Genomic DNA, 21,391 nt, shown 5'->3' with positions numbered 1-21,391 from the left:
TTCTTCTCTCCTTTGTTGCCTGTCTTTTTCTAAGTGCTTGGCAAATCCCACAACAGAGGAGAAGGATGTCATCCCTACTGCTGCAGTTGATGTCGTATCCTTAATGTGGTAAGCTAAACCTCCAACAAACCTGCGAATCTTTGCTTTTTCTGTATTAACCATGTGAGGAGCATGTTTACCAAACCTTATGAATTCCATGTAGTACTCTTGCACACTTTTATTCCCTTGCTTGAACTGTTTGAACTCTGTAGCCTTAGCTTCCCAATCCTCTTCCGGGATAAAGTTATCCATGAAGGCCTCTTCAAATTCTTCCCAAGTAGGCGGACCATCATCTTCATCTCTTTCCTTTTCCCACATCTCAAACCATGCGTCGGCCACATCTCTAAGCTAGTAAGCAGCCAACTCCACAGCTTCATCATCAAATGCCTTCATCACTCGGAGGGCTTTCTTGACACCCTCCAGCCACAATATTGGATCTTCTTCAACTATAGAACCATGGAACACTGGAGGACTCAACTTCAAAAATTCATTCACTCTTGAGGACTCAGAATTATTCTGTCTATTTGGTTGAGGTGGAATCTCATCTCTTCTCTCGTTCTGGTTAGCCATGAAGGCTTTAAACATCTCCATAGCACTATTAACTGCATTAAACATCTGATCCACCTCTGGAGATATAGTTGTTTGAGTCGGAGCTGCTGTTGGGGGCGGTACTGGATCCTGAGGTACTGGATCATTATGCTCCACCCCTTCTTCATGTTCAACCGGGGTACTTGAACCCCCTTTGCGAATTTACCCTTCTTTTTCTGAGTTGAAGCCTTTTTAGTTCTGCCTTGAGCCACAATAGTAGCAATAGTTTCTTGAGCAGCATCCTGAGTGTCGGTGTCAGAGTTTCGAGTACGAGCTATTTCTACGAGTTTTAAAGAAACGAATACATCAGATAGTTTCTTAGAGGTAGGATCTACTGCACGATCTAAAGTATGAAAAAATGAGACTTTTCCTAAATGCTTGTAACCTCCTGTTTATAAGAATGGCGCGCTTCATACCCATAAACAAGACTATTCTAACACGGCTTCATAGACCCCTAGGACTCCATAAACCTGAGGCTCTGATACCAAGTTTGTCACGAACCATTTTCTGAACAAGCCGGGACCAGCACTCGATCACTAAACATGACCGAGCGAATCATCTCTGCTTATCAAATCTATTATAACTTCAAACTTTATATGCCACAAGGCACTACTGTAACCAAATACTTTTAAATAATTTAAATATCTAAAATAAGCCAACTTCCAAAACTTTATTCGTAGTAACCAATAAAATACTGCTAAGTTATTATCGAAAACATATGAATCTTAACCCAACGACTATGTCTATGAAGCCTCTACTGATAATCTGACGCACTGCTCAGGACATGAGATTTCCTGGCCAGTTCTCTAAGTAAACAAAGAAATAACTAAATAAAAATGACTCTAAGGAATACTCCACGAACAAAAACGGAGCTCACCAATAGCACTGGAAAGGAAGGAAGTCCTAAACCGTAGCCAGCTCGCCTGCAAAATCGGTTCCTGCGTTGTACCGCAGACCAACGTAGGTTCTCAAAAGAGAACGTCAGTACCATCCATTGTACTCAGTGAGTTTCAACGACAGGGGACGAAACTTTAATAACATATACATTACGAGCAAGGATTCTAAATGCATGTAAAACATAAAGCTTATAAGAACAATTCTAAAATAATTGCATAATAACAGTTTATGAATATTCTAAAAGAAATTCTTTTCTTTTTCTTTCTTATAAAAAAATAGTTCACTTTATACTTTGGGAGTTCCAACTATCCTGACTTAATTCTGTCTCAGTCACCGTGTGATCGGCACTCATAAGGTATGAGTCCAATCCACGAGGTGCCACTCGCTTCATGGTTCTCAGCGCTCATGTCTCATACCTTAGCATGGCTAAGTAAATTCTCAGCAACGAGACCCTCGGCTCATGTGCTCCCTACTTTGGCACAAGTAGTTTCAGGAAGTCAACGCCTTGGTCAGGACCGTAGGCCTGGACGATGACCCCTTCTCAGAATAAAGGATACTCCCAAAAATCTTTTCTTTCTAAAACTTCTTCTTATGACTTTTCAAGTCTAAATCTTTTATACATATTCATACTGGTGTCCTTAAATGTAAGGCATGGCATAAGAATAAAATAAACATTCAAAAGTATTTATAAAGATTCTTGATCCTTCATGAATTTTCACATGAAAATGGCATATAAGAATAACATAGAAAACTGAAATTTATGCACATATATCAAAATAGTCATCTAAACTTTAGCTAGAAAATAACTCTAAGCTAATAGGTACTTACTACTCCAATTAAGTATATATTAACTATTTTATGCAATTCATCAAACACCTTGTGTGCGTGCTTTTGTGAGTTAAACCACTTTAGTAAAGGGTTATATCAACTCACCTCAAAACTTCTCGAGCCAATACGTAGACTCCAGTCCAATTTATACCCGTCAAACAGTTGATTCTACAACAACTAGTGCATTTTAAATAAATTTTAAAGTTTCACACCTAAAAATGTAATTTACTGTTGATATGGAGGAAGAAGGGGATTAGCTATTCAATTCTTACCTATTACCACTGTAGGATAATTGACAATAGGAAATTTACATACCTGAATTCAAGAATTAGTGATTGGTAAAGAACCCTAGAATTTTATTTTGATTTGTGCGTAACAGACAATGATCTATTTCTCGTCTAAGGCTTCTGCCTTTTTGTGAATTGCCGTAGAAACATATAAGGCTTGAAGCCTTTGGTTGCCAACAACCCTTTTATGGGCTTTAGTAGGGGTGTTCGTCGGTCGGTACGGTACGGTATTTAGACATTTCGGTTCGGTATTTTCGGTATTCGGTTTCTTAAAATTCTATACCAATACCGTACCTAATTAAACTCGGTATGGTTCGGTTTTTCTCCTTTCGGTTTCGGTTTATTCGGTTCGGTAACTTTGGTTTATTCGGTTTGAATACTAACTAGTGCATTGAGCCATAGTCTCTAATATTCTTAATTAAAGTACTCAAAAATACAAAACAGAAAATATTTGTTGACAAAAAATTTGTCCAAAACTAGCAAATATCGACCCAAATAGAGAAAATTATACATAAAAGAATATTTGATCGTTAGAAATGTCTTGTTACTTGTTTAGAATTAATTGATGAACTTAGAGAATAAAGGAAAGTAAAATTTTAGATTTTTTATATTTATGTTATAATTGATAATATATGTTTTGTGTAATATAATATATATTTCGGTACGGTATCGGTATTTCGGTATTTTATTTTAAAATACCAAATACCATACCTAATACCAATCTTTTTAAAAACTTAAACCAAATACCATACCAAATACCAAAATACCGTATACCAAATACCAAAATTTTCGGTTTCGGTATGGTAATTCGGTATTTACCAAATTATGCACAGCCCTAGGCTTTAGGCCCCCTTTTTTTTTTTTTAACTTAACTAATAATCAGTGATACCCACTTATAATTATTAATATTTTTCTAATTGNATAGGCAAGATAATAATAATAATAATAATAATTTAATTCTATAATTAGCGTGTCTCGAAGCTTTTATAAATTTGAGGAGTGTTACACGCAGGGAGACTACAACTGTTTAAAAGTGCGCACAAGTACAAAAGTATGAAGTAAAAGACAAAAAGGAAAGAAAACAAAAAGCTAAACTACTGCATCCCTAGAATCCGGGGGAAGAGAAGCATATGCGCCCCCCAGGAAAAGTTGTTGGATGTGCCGCTGGATCGAGGTCTTGACCTTCATCATCATCCCCTTCAGGTTCTTCTTCAGTTCCCGAGAACTCAGAACCGAACCAGAAGAGTCAGTCGCATCAGGTCGGATCGGCAGACCTTTTCGGGAAGTTGACTCCACCTCACGGGCCTTGGCGATCTCGGCATCAAAGTCAGTGATGCTCCCTTTAGCCTCTTCCAAGGTTTTTCTCCCCATGTTGTACATAGAATATGTTTTTTCGACATGAGAGAAGCCACTCGACGCTGAAGCTCTTTCTTAAGCCGGTCAACCTCGGTCAAAAAGTTATTCCGCTTGGATCTAACGGCCTGAAGGCTAACATCAAGGTCACGGATAATGGAGTTATAAAATTTATTGCGCAAAAAAAAAAATCTCAGAATATCCATCTTAAACTATTGTTCCTCTAGGACCGTCCATGCATCTCTATTTTCATATTCTTTGTATATCACATTTCGAATTTATGCAAAATGGATGTGTCCAATCTCTACAATATCCAATTAATAAAAATATTTTTACTGTGCCGATAGTCTATCGAAAATAATATCTTTACCTTTGCAAAATTAGGGATAAAGTCTGTGTACATCCTATCATTCCAAACCCCACTTGTGTGATTCTCACTAGGTTGTTGTCATTGTTATTGATATACAAAAATATTGATAATGATTTTATTTTTAAAAGATAATTGAGTGTAACTCTCTAGTATTATAATATAATAGATATTAATAATTGAATTGCTTGGTAGTCTAAAATTATAAATATGTACACATTTATACATTAGGCCAGTAGGCGCCCAGTAAGCCGCACCTGCCCACTAGACTAGAGAAAAATCCAAGAAAATAGAAAAGAGGATAGCTTAAGATTCTGTTTTTACAGTTTGCTGATTGAGGAAGAAGCATATACTATGTGGTTTCTAAGCAAAAAGGGTGCTTCTGGGTTCTCTGCAAATTCAACAGCTGAGGAAGTAACTCAAGGAATTGATGGCTCTGCTCTTACTGCCATTGTTACTGGTAACTAACTCTCTCTTTCAATTTTTCCAAACTGAGTTGTGAGCATAGTAATTCTAGGAAAATTCTACCTGCCAACAGAAGCTTCTTGGTTTAGTGTTTAAATAGATTTTGCATAGTTCACTTCTGGTTTCTAATTTTGTTGTTGAGTCAGAAATTAAGTTATTAAAACTAATTAAGGGTGCATAAAATTTGGCAGGATTAATAGATTGTTTGTTTTTCCTCAAATCTACAGGCACCTTGCATTCATATACGTCTAATATGCTTAAACACGACATGAATCATCGTTGCAGTGGCAAAGCCAGAAAACTCAATAATTTGAACATACTGTACAAGAGTGTTCAAAGTCTATTTTTTAATCAACAAGAAGTAATATTTTACCCTATACATAGGTATAATTTTTCGGCGAAGGGTATTCACTTGACCATCCCTCTTAACATTTAAATGCGCTTTGAAACAGAATCATATGTCCAACACTACCATAATTGTATATCCCCCCCAAAAAAGAAAAAGAAACCTTAACAATGTGTAATTTGCATGAATTTTATGTGAGAGTGTATTTGGAAGGAAACGAACCCAAATAGAGCAGAATATGCATAGAGAATTCATATGCTAACCCCAACTAGTTTGGAGTTGCGCTACAGTAGTTGTTCTGGTTTTAGTATTTGAAAAGTAATATCTGTCTCTAAATGCTCTCTTTATCTTTTTGGATGCTTGCTATCAAAGTACATGCTTTTATTTCCGTTGTGGTTAACAGGAGCATCAAGTGGAATTGGTGCTGAAACTGCACGTGTTCTTGCATTGCGGGGTGTGCATGTAATTATGGGGGTCAGGAATATCTCTGCTGCAAAACAAGTTAAAGAGGCAATAATTAGAGATGTTCCAGAAGCTAAAATTGATGCCATGGAGTTAGATCTCAGTTCACTTGCATCAGTGAGGAAGTTCGCATCAAATTACAATTCCTCAGGCCTTCCTCTAAACCTGCTTATGTAAGATGGAAATGGATAAGTGTAGACTTTCTCTTGTTTTAGTTACTTTCTTTACTCCTAAATAAATGCATATGCAAAGCAATTTCAAGTATTGCTATTTGTGCTTTCTTTTCTTGATTTGAATTTAGTAAACTGTGTTAGCCGTACTTCATGAGAACTAACATACATATGACCGCTTCATTAGTTTCAACTAGGAGGACATAGTAATTCGTAAAGATGGAAGTATGTTAACTACAGATGTTGAGAAAGTTAAAGCACCATGCTTAATTTACTGTCTCCAAAAAACAGAATCCTGTAATATTAGAAAGTATGTATATCTGCTGTGAGTCTTATGCGCATCTCTTCCCTAAGTTCTCATTAAAGGTGTGGTGGCCCGGGCATATAAGTATAGATGTATGTATGTAAACACAGAAACAAGAGAAAAGTAAGAAGTTAAAAGAACATCAAGGAAAGCTAACCATTGTTATGTGTTAGTTCTCAAACACAGCATGCTTTGGTAACCTAATCTAACGGTTGAAATAGACTGTCTTGAATGATTAAAAATGTAGAAATGAGATTACTTAGTATATTAAGTTCCAATTTATATTCTACAAAATTTTTTAAGTCAAAACGACTAGACTTAAACACTAAATTGGATAGGTGAGTCAATAAATATTGTAAGAAGCACTCCGATGAACTGTAATATTCCATATTTGAATGTGACATATTGGACTTATTTGGTTAATCTCAGGGTTTTTTTCTTCTCTGCTGTATAAATGGAGATTACTTTTTCATATTCCAATCAATTGATTCAGACAATACAAAGTCAACATTCAGTTTTAAAAGTTTAGCAATTTATATTACCAAGTAATGTGAATTTACTTGAAAAGTCACAAAATTAATGGTTCAATTCTTGAAAATTAGAAACTTAAAGTAATCAGTGATGCTAATTTCAGAGATCAGTTCTCCATCCTATCAAACAACCCCTGATTATTATTTCTTCGCTCGAGAAAGCACCATAGTTCAAGTAATAATGGTTGCATATTCCTTTTTACTTTATACAACTAGAAAGGGCGGCAGTTTGAATCCAAGGCTATCCGGATTTGGTTGCTGATAGTGTGAAGTTCAGTGTACTGGTAAATAAGATTCAGATAATATTATCTTATTAAACCCTCCTCCCACCACCATTAGGGTGAACAGAACTTGCACTCGTGTTCATGAGTACTTGTGCTTTAACTTGCTTATCGACAGACTGTTGAATGTTGAGCACAGAAATAACTAGATCATTGTAATGTTGTGGCAAAGTAACAATGCAGGTATCATGGCAACCCCATTCACACTTTCCAAGGATAAGATTGAGCTGCAATTCGCAACAAACCATGTTGGTAAGATGCAACACATTTACTACTAAACACTGAAATGAACTAGTCAAGGAAAATGAGAATAGAAGGACTGGGTATTTTCTATGGAGGCAATATGGTTAATATAGGGTAACATGAATCTCCAGTCTTTGGGCCTTAACACTGGAGTGATGAGGTCAAGTGTTTTGGCTAAGTGTCTATCGTCTTATAAACTACGTCCTGCTTGTTAGACTGTCTGTGATGACCAATTCTTGCTTTGCTTAAGTTTGGATGATCACCTGGTCTTCACAGCCAAAATTCACTCGGTTTATGTTTACATTATTACTCCCTTGTTGTGCTCATGTCCTTAGTTTGCGATGTTGTGTGTTCTTAGATTTTTGCATAAACTTTATGACATCTTTTCTAGTTAAATATCATTTAATGCAAGCACCCTAGTGGGCATTTGTAGTGTTGAATGCTAATTGTTTTAATGCCATACTCCTTCGCTTGGCATGGTTCTGTATTCGTAGATTTCTGCATAACATAATGACATCTTGTATTTACATTATATTTTTGGCGATACTAAGGTCAAATTTCATCACTCTTGAAGGTGATTTCACGGGTATATTTATTTGCAGGCCACTTTCTTTTGACAAATTTATTGCTGGAGACCATGAAAAGAACGGCTAGTCAGAGCAGAAAAGAAGGGAGGATTGTTAATGTCTCCTCACGACGCCACAAATTTTCGTACCATGAAGGAATTCGGTTTGACAAAATCAATGATCAATTAGGGTGAACATGCTATAGTCTGACATATCTTGCATGTGCTAATTCTTTAATTGTTGAGTCTTTAAGTTTCTCCCCAAAAATTTTGATTAGTTGGATTAGAGTATCCGTAAAGAACTGAAGTGATAGAAATTTATTTTTGCCGTTTCTCCCAATCTTTCTCTCATAGGGACTGAGCATCTGTTAGAAACAAGCCCTGATTTCCTTGTTATGTTATCACCGACGATGAAGAAACATTATAGGGATGCCATTTCCAATGACTAAAGGGCAGCCCAGTGCACTAAGCTCCCGCTATGCGCGGGGTCCGGGGAAGTAGCCATTTCCAATGACTATTGCAAAATATTTATTCCCTACACAAATTTAAAAAATTTGGATAAAAATTCTCCGTGATGGAGGACAAAAATGTTTTAGTCAAAGGAGTTGATCAATTATTTGCAGTCATAAGGAGTACATATTATGTTGTTTTCAAAAATAGATGAACTATGCTTATGTATAGAAAAGTTGAGACCAGGGCTTTGTCTTATGCGGATGAATGATCCTCAGGTATAATGGGCTGTCTGCATATGGTCAGTCAAAGCTTGCCAATGTGCTACATGCTAATGAACTTGCTAGACGTCTGAAGGTACACACTAATCTAGTAAACAGTTTAATGTGTTTGAAGATTGGTCTTTTCTTATACATTTGGTAAAAATATTCCACCAGATCATTGTAAAGGCATATAAAGATGTCAAATTTGAGACTGACACTAGACCTAGTAATTTTCAAATGGATTTACCATGATGACTGAAATCTCCTTGACAAAGTGGCATACCATGATGGTAGGAGGCTTTTGGCTTTGCGCTTTCTGCTAACAAGTACTTAAAGCACACCTTTAAACTTCACCATTTGCTAAAAATGTTCTCAAGAAAGCATTATCCATTATAGTGCCTGTGATATTGCATTGTAACACTTTTTGAGTTACAATCTTTATCTTACAAATATATTAAAGCCCATAGTCCCTGAATAGACATTGGCACAAGTATCCTCTCTTCTTTTCTGATTAGGCGTGCTAACCTAACCAGTAGACTTTGAAGTAGTTAGGTTGAATTCTGTCTTTAACTAGCATTGTTAGGCTTAAAGAACCTTTTGGTACTCTGCTCGTCTGGTAACAGGTATAAGTAGAAGATAAGCTTTTTATCCATTTTAAGAATAATAATGTGGCCATTTCCTTTAAGAATAATAATGTGATCATTTCCTTGAAAAGGATGAGGGAGTGGAGATTACGATGAATTCTCTTCACCCAGGAGCCATTGCCACTGACCTTTTCCGTCAGCACAGCATTGTCAGTGGTAATCTCTTTGACTTCTGAGTCATGTGTTCTATCTGCATGGGTGCTGTGAATAGAGCACATCTGGATTGTGTACTCTTGATTGCTTGCATCGCTCTGTTGCTTCATGACTTCATAGGCAAGGAATTAAGTTAAATTTGCTGGTGTTGAGGTGAATGACACTAGCCATATGATATTCCCTCGAGCTAGTTAAGTGTCTAATGAGCCAAATCTGGTTCAAAGCCCTTGTAAACTGTCCATAGTGGGTCTTCGCGATGGCTTGTTTGTGTCATGTGTTGCTTATATCTTGTTCTTTACTAAGGTTTGCGAACTTGTTACTTACACTTGCTGGAAGCAAGATGACCAGGTCACTGCCTTTGGTCAAACTTATAAGCTCTATATGGCTGCACTTTTATTTATCTTTCATCTATCTTATTAGTGCTCACAATGCTCTTTGAGGGCATGTTATAATGAACTATAGATCCTTTTTCAGATCTTTCTGCCATGTTGTCTTTCGGGTTCTGTACTGCGAGTAACCAATAATAGAAATGAATTTTATGAATTAAATATACTGCAGGTTGTGAACTTTTAACTCATTTTCCCTTTCAATGTGATGCAGGCATTGTTAATATCCTTGGTAAGCATGTGATGAAAAATGTTCAGCAGGTAATTATGGGAGTGCTGGTAGTTCTATTAAATTCTTCTTTTAAACTGCAACAAGAAGAGAAATGGACTGCAGAAAAATGAGACATCTAAATTACCTTGTTTGCTAGAACTTGAATTTAACTTCCAGATCACGATTCGTAGGTTATATTCCAAATGGAGTATGATATAAAGAGTGCTATTATTTTTCCTTCATCGAAGTCTGGTTGGATTAACACCCAAATTTCTCTAGATATTATGCAACCAACCCTTTCTTCTAAAGCTTATCAATAATTAATACTGAAAAGAAGAAAATGAGGTTTGTCATCATTTGTGTTCAAAGTGGAGTACCTCATAGGTCCTTTCTTTTCTCCATTTCTACTGTTATAGCTTCAAATTCACAATATAAATAGCTTTCACAAAAGAAGTTTCAGGAGCCAAAAGAGAGATCTGGAGACAAAAAAATATTTTCTTTAGTTTTGGCTGTTCCATTCATGCACCTTTTAACTGTTTCATAGGCAAACAATGTTCTCTCCATAAGATTCTTGATATAATTCTATGTTTGCTGATGTTGCCGTGTGAAAATTGGTCTCAGGGGGCTGCAACAACATGCTATGTGGCTTTGCATCCGGATGTTAAAGGTGTAAGTGGCAAATATTATTCGGACTGCAACGTAGCTGAGACAAGCCCACAAGCTAATGATGCTGAATTGGCAAAAAAGTTATGGGATTTTACCATGAGTTTAGTTGACTAATATAAAGCATACTCTTTTCAACCTTGCTACTGTGTGAAGAGGGGTCTCATAGGCTACTATGCCAAGCAAATATCCGATTTTTTCCAAGAGGAGCTTTAGGTCAAGCTTCTTATCATTATAAGCTTGATTGCAATTACAGTTCCACCAAAACTTTAAACTCAAATTTTTTTAGGGGGCGCGGTAACTGCCTCATTCTATGGAAAACCATGCCAGTTGACTTGGCCATCTTGTAATTTGAGATTTAATTTAGTCCCAAACAACTGATACAGTCCCCAACATTCATAAACAGATGGAGCACTAAACGTCTTTTAAATCAAAACATACTTGAAGTTTGACTCAGTGAGACACCAGCTGCAGTCGAAGAGACAAAATATAGAAAAGAAATGTGCTGTCATCTCAGATTGTTTAATCAACAGTATCTGCAATATTTTCAGTTCATTGTTACTGTACAACAACCTCAACCCCCATCCCCAAAAGGGGGAAAGCGGAGGAGATAAAGGGCCTAAACCTATTTAATTTGCAAACTTGCTTCTTTTGTACTCTCTTCTATGGGACAGCATAAATATACATGTTTGGTACCACAAATGTCTTGTTGAAGGATCAGCTATACATTGAATCACTTGAAGCTAGCTTCCACGAACAAATGACTCCTTTCATGGCTCAGGGTTGGTTATAAAATTTGATCTTAGGCACTCAACATTTTACAAACAGTTGTAGTGTCCAGAGATGCTATGGTGAAGAAGGCCAAAAGTTTCACTGGGAAGTAAGCTTCATCTTTGAAACACTAGACTCAAGGCCGGGCAGAGGTAATATGATCAGCTGAACGACATAGACAATGTATAAAGTTCTGCTCAATAAGCTATTTTATTTCCTAAGTCCTCAACCCCCACCCTTCCACGGGATCCTTATTGCGCAAATCAGCTTCCTTCAAAGTTACAAAGATAAACAGATTTACAAGAAAACCCAGTAGACAATGAAACTAGGAATTTTCCCGTGAATGTTGTATCTTTTTTTTTCAACCTCGAATGTTGGATCTGACAAAGATAATATCATGCTTCACCTGTGCGACCTTCCAAAGGAGAGCAAGGGTTTAGATCTAGTGAAGGAACCAGTTTCACATGATCCCTTAGGAGTTGCTGAGACACTCGATTGGCCAGCACCGACTGCCCATCGAAAAGCTCTCCTGTCGTAGGCCTCCCGAACTGCTTTCCAAGAGCATCATTTTGAGAGGATGCCAATTCCCGGAAAGCATGAGATCCTGACGGTGTCCCTCGTAAAACATCAGGATCCCAGTACGAAGGCCCATTCATATAAGGACTCTGTGGAAGTGGTGCTGCCTCCTGTAAGTAAACTGACTGATTAAGGTGATGAAATGGGATAGCACCAGTCCCTCCAGAGAGAGGTGTTGATGAGCCAGACATGGTGATGGGACTTGATATGGGTGAAGGAGACATCCTCCCATTTAGGTGTTGAGGTGACCTTGGATGTAAAAGAGGGCTACCAATTGGCGAGACAGGGCATGATATGTTCCTTGTAATGTGGATATCACTGGAGATCAAAGAGGAATATCAGTAATCACAAAGATGAGTACTGCCTCCATTCTTTTTCTCTATTATATTCAGAATTATAACTTGAACGGCAATTGCTTTCTTCAGAAAGACTCAACAACTAAAGAAATTTGAAATAATCAAGAGAAAAGAACCTGCAGTGAAAATTAGATTTTGAAACTCTGGATGAATGGATTGCAAGTCTTTCTGATTCTGACGTAGGTGAGTTCCTTGCCTGTCCAATGCCCTAAGATTCATAAAGAACACACCCGTAAGTTTAGACCATGCCACGTAAGTCCAAGATGAAGATGTATAATGTTTTCAACGTACTGTTAGTTTCACTTGGAATTACTTTTTTGTGCATTCAGACATCATGAATTTAATATGTAGTCAATCTTTTGCACTCCCTTTTCTTTAGGGATGATTTACTCTTTTTCTCTTTTAGGTATTCCAACATGGGACAAGCGAAGACGGCCTGTTCCAAGGAAGACATGATCCCTCATACTGGTGCTAGAATAAAGAGAACAATTTACATCTAATAATACAGTTAATGGTGCCATAGCATTAATATGCATCATCATTTCGGATATGCTGCACCATGAGCATCCTCCATCTAGATCTCCTTATGGATACTGACACAAGTCAATTTTCATTTTCTTTAAGCATAAAAGTTTCACTTCCTTCTGTTGTCTTTCTGTCTCTCTCTTCTTTCAAGGGTGAGCAACTTACTCTCAAATGAATCAAGAAGCTAAAAGCAAGTCAATTTTTTTTTTTCAAAGTAGAGGTTCACTTCTATTTTCTCTGTCTTTTTTCCAAGTGTGAAGCTTCTTACTCTGTTATGAACCAAGAAGCTAACAAGAAGTAGGCTCACCAATCTCGATTACCTTCAAGGAAAGCAATGACAAAAGAGATGGCATTCTAAAAGATGTAATTGGAAGTTTTCTGTAGATGTTGTCTGGTCCTTTTATGTAATTTTCTGTACCACCTTGGTACTTTTATCAATAAACCTTTACCTTATCAAAAAAAAGAGATGGCATTCTAACATGAAACACATTTATGCTTAAGATTTCATGCACAGACATCAGAGGTAGCTCTCTGCTTTCGTTTGAATACAGGGGAAGAGAAGCAAGGATGGGGAATGACAGGACTAAAAAATTTAAGTTTATTTGGTCATCCAAATGAACCTAGCTTGTTAATCTTGTCAAAAGAAGCAGCTTTTAGCCACACGACAGAATGCAATACAACTGGTCAGCAAGTAGAAAGTTTCTCACTGTTTCTCTTTTAACTTGTCTAGTAAATCCCTTTTCTTTCTCTTTTTTATTTAACGTACTTCAATTGCTAAAAGATTCCTATCCGAAGAAAAAGGAAAAAAAAAAGTTCATGGTTCCAGAAAAGATAACAGAAACTACTTGGTGATACCCAAGGAAAATATATTGTAAGAACCCATCTCCTCCCCTACCCAATTGTAGAAAAGCTACAAACTCTACTACACAGATTATTTAGCGCACATCCAACAATATAAACCTTGACCATATTTACATACCAGTTAAATCATCTACTTTTCCAGAATCAAACGATCTTTTTTCTAAGAACTAGCCATTCTTTGGGTCCTATGTGACGAGTTCAAATAACTGAATTATTATCGGCATATGAGATTGATTACTGTATGAACTCCAAATATAGACGCTTGAACTAATCTTAACCAGGAGTGAACCTTAACAATATATGTGGTCAACAGATTTAAAATAAAGAGGGCCTGAATATTGGATACATGTACCCAATCAGTTAATTTTGCCAAAACTAATTGCTGATTCAGAATACATCATATTAATGACCATTTTACTGATAGGAGAATAAATGTGTCGGTGTACTTTTACCAGTACCATCATCACAACTTTCCTGTTTCTGAAAACTGAAAAGGAAGAGAAAGGATTTCCAAAGTCTTATCGATGGGAAGAAAAAGACTAAAATAAACAGAAGTGTACCTGAGATTTTACGCCATTTATTCCTGCATATGGAGGATCAGAAGATGCAGGAGAAACATTTGGCTTCTCCAGAGTTGCAGCATTTTTCACAAAAGGATGCTCCAATAGTTGAGCAGCAGTAGGACGATGGCGGGGCTCACGCTGCAAGCACTTCCTCACAAAATCTTTTCCTTCATCTGAGAGATGTTCTGGTATAGCTGGGAGTTCTTTACTATTCCCAATCTTAAACATAGCAGCAACCTTTGGGCCCATCAAACACCACATATTAGAGGTTAAGGGAATAAATTGTGTTGTACAACTTGCAATCTCAAATTAAATTTACAGCAAATCCACAGACAAATTCCAGAAGAAAAACAAGGCGAAATGCTCAACTAATGTTCTCTAGGCCAAATTACTCACCCCTTCGTACTGGCTAAAAGGGGGCTTGGATGTAGCCATTTCTAAGACGGTGCATCCAAGACTCCATATATCAACAGCAAGGTTGCAGCCACTAGAATTCTTTATAACCTGAAACATTAGCAAAGAGGCACTTTGAAGTCGAACTATAAGCAACCAAGGCGCATGCAAAAAATACTGCCCAAATCAAATCCTCACCTCGGGGGCCATCCAGTAAGGGCTTCCCTTGAATGATAATGGACATGATTGTCCTGTAATCTGCAAATTTGTGATTGAAAAATTAAAGACATGAGGCTCAGCCTGAAGAGCACACCTACAGAGGGTAAAGGTGTCCCTGATGGTACAGTATTGACAATAACACCAGTGCATGACTTAATGGATTAAGTTCTGTATTTATCACTCCAGAAACAAGAAACAAAGCTAAATGATTAGAAAAAATGTTGTCTATTCCAACAGCAATAATTTAGAGATCAAAGAGCAGATTTGAATAAAAAAGCCATATGATATCTCCAATTGATTATATCATACAACAAATTGCGATCATCTAACATATAACTCCTTAAAAGTCTATGGGTAAACTTACATGTTTTGCCATTCCAAAGTCTGCTAACTTTATGCGCCCATTTGGATCAACAAGAATATTTGCTCCTTTAATATCTCTGTGCAAATGAAGAGTTAGGCAATCAGGGTACAAAGGTAAAGACTGCTAAAAGAATGATATTTTACAAAAATGATCCAACCAAAGAACATATTACCTATGCACTGTGTTTTTAGCATGTAAATATGCAAGCCCTGATAAGATTTGTTGAGTATAACTACGGATCGCTGTTTCTCCAAATGCACCATATTCTTGTAAAAGCTTATAAATGGACCCGCCCGATACATATTCCAAGTAGATATACAGTTTATCGCCAACCTGGTTGAGGTAAACAATTCAGAAAAAATGTCAGCTCAAAAAGATGATAAAATTTCGGAGCGCGAGAAAGTCTCTTCTTCCCTTTCGGTTTATTCACTGCTCTGAAACATAGCACTTGTTTTATTGACTCACGGGGCAGAAAAGTATATGGCCTTCATATGATCAGGTTTATAGTTGCTCCCTACTTAAATCTCGCGACTAAGCTTTGGAGTGATAGGATAATGAACCAAATTCTCTAACAGTAATTAACATATCAAGCTCTTAATTGATAAGGCTGCAAACTGTGTCCGAAGCTCACCGTTTCTGTCCCATAGTACTGAACAATGTTTGGATGCCTCAACCGGCTTAACAATGCAATCTCCTGCAAAGTACTTAAATATAAGAGCATACTCAAACACGAACATATAAATATATTATGACTCGGTAATCAACAACTCTAAGCAGTCCACAAACATTAAACCTTTAATAGACTGCTCCCTATTGGATGAACTTACTTGAGCCAACTGCTTTGCACTTTCTTTTGACTTTGCATCATCTGAAAATAATGTAACCTCCTTCATTGCACACATTTCACCACTATCACTGCAGAATAGACAAGGCCAGGTATTAAACAAAATCTTCAGACGATCAATCGTAGAATTGGACATGACAATATGTTGGATTTGTATTTACTTCAAAAGGCCATGGTCAGTGAATGTACCTGTTAAAACCAACATAAACATGTCCAAATGTGCCTCTACCCAGCAATTTTCCCTTTTTCCAACGAGAGCCAGGGCTAGCAAGGTTCTCAGCTCTACCTGGACTTCGAGGCACCGAGGGAGATGTTGCAACTGAATTGGAATGTGAAAAGGGTGAAGAGTTGGAGATTGTCAAAGGAGGAAGAGGCAAAGGGTGACTTTGCGGTTTTCCATCATCAGGCCAACTAGACTGCAATTCAGAGGCTCCACCTACAGCCCTAGGATGAATTGGTGTGACGGCGCCACTGTGAATTCTCGAGCTAGGTCCTGGACTTGTCATCCTAGGACTAGGAATTGGTGAGTACTCTGGACTTCCTCTACAAGGCTGCCAAAACAGTTGTCCTGACATATCTCCTCCCATTGAATTATGCCCAGAATTCTGACCAGACCCTGGGCTTGAACAATGGCCAGATCCAAGTGAAGGAAGATCTGGATAAGCCCTTCCTGCCCATAGAGTAGAACTAGTAACTTGCTCACTTCCAGCAGTTCTCATAGGACTTCTAGAAGGACTTGACATAGAACTATCAGGAGCACTGCAAAAGGCTCCATGAGGAGGGACCTGTATATTGGTCACATGACTACTTAAAGGTCTTCTTTTAGGAGATACAGAGGAAACATTTTTACTTGGCGAAAGACTAACTGGTCCTGTTGTTTCTTTCAAGCTAATTTGTCCAGCCGCAGATTGATCCTTAACAATCAAACTTCAAAACCAACATGAAAAAGAATTGTGTCAATCAGGGTACTACAATTACTTATCAAAAGAAAGCATCAAAGTTTTTAACAAGAAAAAACACTAGCCAAAGCAATTAAGGCCAGCCAAAGGTAGAAGAGATGACTTTTGAAAGAAAAGAATCGATGATGACCCAATTTTCCTCTGAATGACCTTCTACATTTGCTAACCTGGAAGGACTACCAACAGCAGTTCTGCTCCCAGTTTCATAATCAGATGCAAGTGGACTACGTTGACGTGAATCAGTAGGATCATCACTCTCAATAGAACACTCGCTTGAAACAGATGCAAAGACAAGCTCTCCATCTGTATCTGCAGGGTCCAGTCTGTGCCTGATGCGTGCAGGCTTGGGGAGAGGCAGAAACAAGGATGGCTTTGAGCCCTTCTCCACTCTGGACTTTGCGGATGCACTGATTCCAGAGTCTGACCGACCTACATTTGCTGGACGCAGACCAGGAAGTGGTAGTGGTTGAGCCAGAGGCCTTTCAGCAAAGCTTTGACATCTTGCTACATGTTTGGAAGGTGATGATGCTCTTGATTGTGCTTGGGATAGAGAACCCTTCTCAGAAGCAGTGTCACTGCTATGTCTTCGAGAACCTCCTGATTTACTGGGAGATTTAATTTCAGCTGGACTCTTAAACTTGCGATGCAGTGTGTCAATAAAACTTTCTTTTGTTGCTTTCTTCTTAGCTTCTTTTGATGATGACTTCCACCATGAAGGCATATTTCCTTTGGCTATAAATTAGCAAAATCAAACAACTTACTACAACATTATTTTCAAATATCCAGCCTTGTATAAGACAATAAACCTGCAAGCAGAAAAAGACTGGTATGATCTAGTTAAGAAAAATAGAATCTCAATCTGTTGCTACAATCCATATGTCAATCCCTCCATATATTTGCAAATCAAGATTTGTGAAGATAAATATTACATAAATGATATTCCAACAAACAGGCATGAAGTTAAACAGGACCAAGGACATACTTATAGATGATAGAATTAGCCAACTAAAGCAGTCGGCTTCATAATACAACCATGGTAACCAATAGTTATGTCAGTTCATCAAAAAGAACGTGGACAATCAATTAGAGGCCAAGTGGTTAAGACTTTAGACAAGCATAACTAAGGTGACATTATCAAACCTTGTTTCACCTTCCTATTGGTAGGCGTAAACAGATAGTTTCGTATCAACAATTTAACTTTCACTTATAAATCCTATGCATAATAAAACAGAAATTCCTACCCCATTTCTTTATTTGCTTAATCCTTCGACAGGTAATTAATCATTTTCCATTACAAGAAACATCCTAGCAAACCGATTAAACACAATATGGCCTGAACATGAAATAGTACCCATGATCCAATTCGAAGGAATAACTCCCTTTTATGCTTATACAATTTCAAAGATTAATGGGTCTCCGGATATTAGAGAACCCTATTCACTCACGCCAAGCAAAACTGGCGAGAGGAACTGCGACGAAATCTCCTGTACCCAAATTCTTTTCAGAATCACAACACAAAAATATTGTTCTTTTCATTTCTTGCCATCTCCCGGTGTTTGCATCAAACTAATATATGCATAACGCGGTCTATTACATATACCATTTATCACTTATTCACAGTTCATCAATGTTTCAATATGCAACTAGTGTTTGTTCCTCTTAGAAATAAATCAACTACTGATCTCTCAGTGTTGAGTTACCGCAATCAGCATGATCTGAAAAACTCGAAACACACAGCTTTTCCAGGCAGATCTAAAACACTAACAATGCACTTAAACTAGTAAAAAAAGTACAGATTTTAACAAGTTTAATAGCCAGAAATTTGTTGCTGAATTGAAAACAAAGATCACGAAAATTTCACCTGTAAAGTGCTGAGCTTTCACATATCGAGCACGAAACAGCTCGCTTTCAGATTTGGCCTGCTGAATCCAACTCAGATATTAGCTCAAACGAAACCCTAGAAAAATCTCACTCGCTCTGTCCCCGCTCCGAGATTTTTCTGAGAAGCAGAGATAGAGAGAGAATGAAGAGATAAAAGAGCGTCGAGAATTCGAATTGGAGAAAGTGATTTTGGAAGAGATCGCGTAAGAACGGAGATGAGAGTTGAGAGAGAGGAGTGAGAAGAGCTAAGTATAAGAGAGAGAAAGATAGTGGAGTGGAAAAAGAGGTGTACGAGTTAAAGAATTTAATAATAAATGATACTAGTAGTTACTATAATTTTTTAAATAAAATTGTGTATTTTGACTATTTTATTATGAAATCAATTTGCATGTACAACTCTTTTTTAAATCAATTTACGTCTACTTCGATTAATATGCATAGCATCTTTTTTTAGTGACCTTTGCTAAATTATGTCCAAAAATTTGTAGTGAACTATTGAAGCTATAAAAAAAAAAGAGTATATCAATTGTTGCCGATGACAAAGGTCAATAGACCCCATTAGTAAGATTTTACTGGATTGTTTTTGTTATTGACAAAGGTCAATAGATCGAGTGTTGCAATAAAAATTCGAACTTGATATTTAATTACTCGATCATTTTCAGAAAAATTAATGCATTTGGGACAAGGTGAAAAGAGTTTGGCCAAAAATATTTTCATATTTTGATTGTGTTTGTTTGATAGATTTTGCAATAAAAAAGTACTTTTTTGTTGTAAAACCTATAGTTAATATAGATGTCCACTACTCCCACTATTTTCACTCATGATGTAAATAACCTCCCACTATTCATCACTATTATGATTGTAACTCCCGCACCTCCATAACCTCTCCCCATGATCTTCTCCCATGATCTCAATTGTTAATATCATGTGTAAGACAATCATTTTGTCACCTTCATATGTAATAGTATAAATAGAGGAATGAAATGTGAGATGGAACACACTTGAACACTCGATGAAATAAGAAAGTTATCTCTTCTTCTCTTATTCTACTTATCTATTTGTTTTATATTGTTACTTTGAGCTACATTTCTTAACACGTTATCAGCACGAAGTTGAGCTTTTTTCGTTGTTCAGGTATACTTGTTCATTTTGTTTTCTTCGTTATATATTTTGATTTCATGATTAGTATCTCTAATATGCAGTTTTATAATTTCTCACATCTCTAGATATGTGTAAAAATAAAGAATTTTATGTTTCTTTATTTTAATTTATTTGTATGATTGTCGTGTGAAAGTTGCTAATTTTCATGTTAATAGAATTAATTGAGAGAAGAATACTTATTTTATGTTGTTCGACATTTGAAATTGTGTTAAAGTTAGAAGACATTTTTCTTCTAGTTAACATCAAAGATATACTAATAATTTGAAGAAACAAATAGTATTCTTTTCTATGGAATTATCACTTTAGTGTATATAGATCACAAATTTGATATTATGTCAATTTTTAAGATTCTTTACGCTATTATCCTAATGATTTCTAATTATTTATCATCTTTGATAGTTTTCACTATGTCCCATTTGTCAAAGCTTGAGTTTGTGGCACTTGATATTTCTGAAAAAAATTACCTATCATGGGTTAAAGTTAGAAGACATTTTTGTTCTAGTTAACATCAGGGAGGATGTGGTACAATCGTCTTAGCGAGTATTTGCTAAAGGAAGGGTACAAAAATAACCCTATTTGCCCTTGTGTCTTTATTAAGAGGTCTAAATCTGAATTTGTCATCATAGTTGTATATGTTGATGACTTGAATATCATTGGCACTTTTAAAGAGCTTCCAAAGGCTGTAGAGTGTTTGAAGAAAGAAATTGAAATGAAAGATCTTGGTAAGACAAAATTTTGTCTTGGCCTACACGAGCATGTACCAAATGGAATTTTTGTCCATCAATCAACATACACTGAAAAGATTTTAAAGCGATTTTACATGGATAATGCTCATCCATTGAGTACCCCAATGACTGTGAGATCGCTTGATATAAATAAAGATCCATTTCGGCCTCAAGAAAATGATGAAGAGCTCGTTGGTGATGAAACTCCCTATCTTAGTGCAATTGGGGTACTGATGTATTTTGCCAACAATACCGACCAGATATTGCTTTTGCAGTAAGATTATTAGCAAAATCAGCTCCTCCCCAATAAGAAGACATTGGAATGGTGTTAAGCATATATTTAGATATCTTCGGGGAACTATAAATATGGGATTATTTTATTCTAATGAATTCAAGTCAGAGATGATTGGCTATGCCGATGCAGGTTATTTGTCTGATCCACATAAAGCCCGATCTCAAACAAGCTATTTGTTTACATATGGAGGTACAACTATATCATGGTGTTCAATGAAACAAACAATAGCTGCCACATTTTCAAATCATGTTGAAACAAATAGATATGTGTACTTTTTTTCCTTCACTAAGATTTTTTTCCACATGTTTTTTTTTCTTAGTAAGCTTTTAACGAGGCATATTATCTATTTTTGGACATCCAAGAGGGAGTGTTGTAAAACCTATAGTTAATATGGATGTCCACT

The 21,391-nt window shown here is 36.8% G+C and overlaps 2 protein-coding genes across 4 annotated transcripts; one reads left to right on the top strand and one right to left on the bottom strand.

The window, feature by feature from the left end:
- Positions 4,595–10,898, top strand: LOC109209164 (short-chain dehydrogenase TIC 32, chloroplastic-like). Its single transcript, XM_019372374.1, has 8 exons — positions 4,595–4,819; positions 5,574–5,805; positions 7,090–7,169; positions 7,763–7,916; positions 8,454–8,532; positions 9,154–9,238; positions 9,836–9,882; positions 10,454–10,898. The coding sequence occupies exons 1-8, from the start codon at positions 4,714–4,716 to the stop codon at positions 10,610–10,612; spliced, it is 942 nt and encodes a 313-aa protein (XP_019227919.1). The 5' UTR covers positions 4,595–4,713; the 3' UTR covers positions 10,613–10,898.
- On the bottom strand, positions 10,984–19,085 carry LOC109209151 (mitogen-activated protein kinase kinase kinase YODA-like). 3 transcript variants are annotated; one of them, XM_019372362.1, is made up of 12 exons: positions 18,788–19,085; positions 17,094–17,749; positions 16,157–16,894; positions 15,951–16,038; positions 15,755–15,817; positions 15,296–15,456; positions 15,124–15,199; positions 14,739–14,798; positions 14,544–14,651; positions 14,145–14,384; positions 12,315–12,406; positions 10,984–12,160 (listed from the first exon to the last, which is right to left on the bottom strand). In XM_019372362.1, the coding sequence occupies exons 2-12, from the start codon at positions 17,645–17,647 to the stop codon at positions 11,662–11,664; spliced, it is 2,679 nt and encodes an 892-aa protein (XP_019227907.1). In that variant the 5' UTR covers positions 17,648–17,749; positions 18,788–19,085; the 3' UTR covers positions 10,984–11,661. The 3 variants fall into 3 exon arrangements, with proteins under 3 accessions (XP_019227907.1, XP_019227900.1, XP_019227914.1); XM_019372355.1 differs by having other exon boundaries at positions 17,094–17,732; XM_019372369.1 differs by having other exon boundaries at positions 17,094–17,658.

This window comes from Nicotiana attenuata, chromosome 2 (assembly GCF_001879085.1).
Source record: "Nicotiana attenuata strain UT chromosome 2, NIATTr2, whole genome shotgun sequence".
In the NCBI taxonomy this organism is placed as follows: domain Eukaryota; kingdom Viridiplantae; phylum Streptophyta; class Magnoliopsida; order Solanales; family Solanaceae; genus Nicotiana; species Nicotiana attenuata.
Note: the sequence above shows the minus strand (reverse complement) of the source record. Positions and strands in the feature narration are given on the sequence as shown.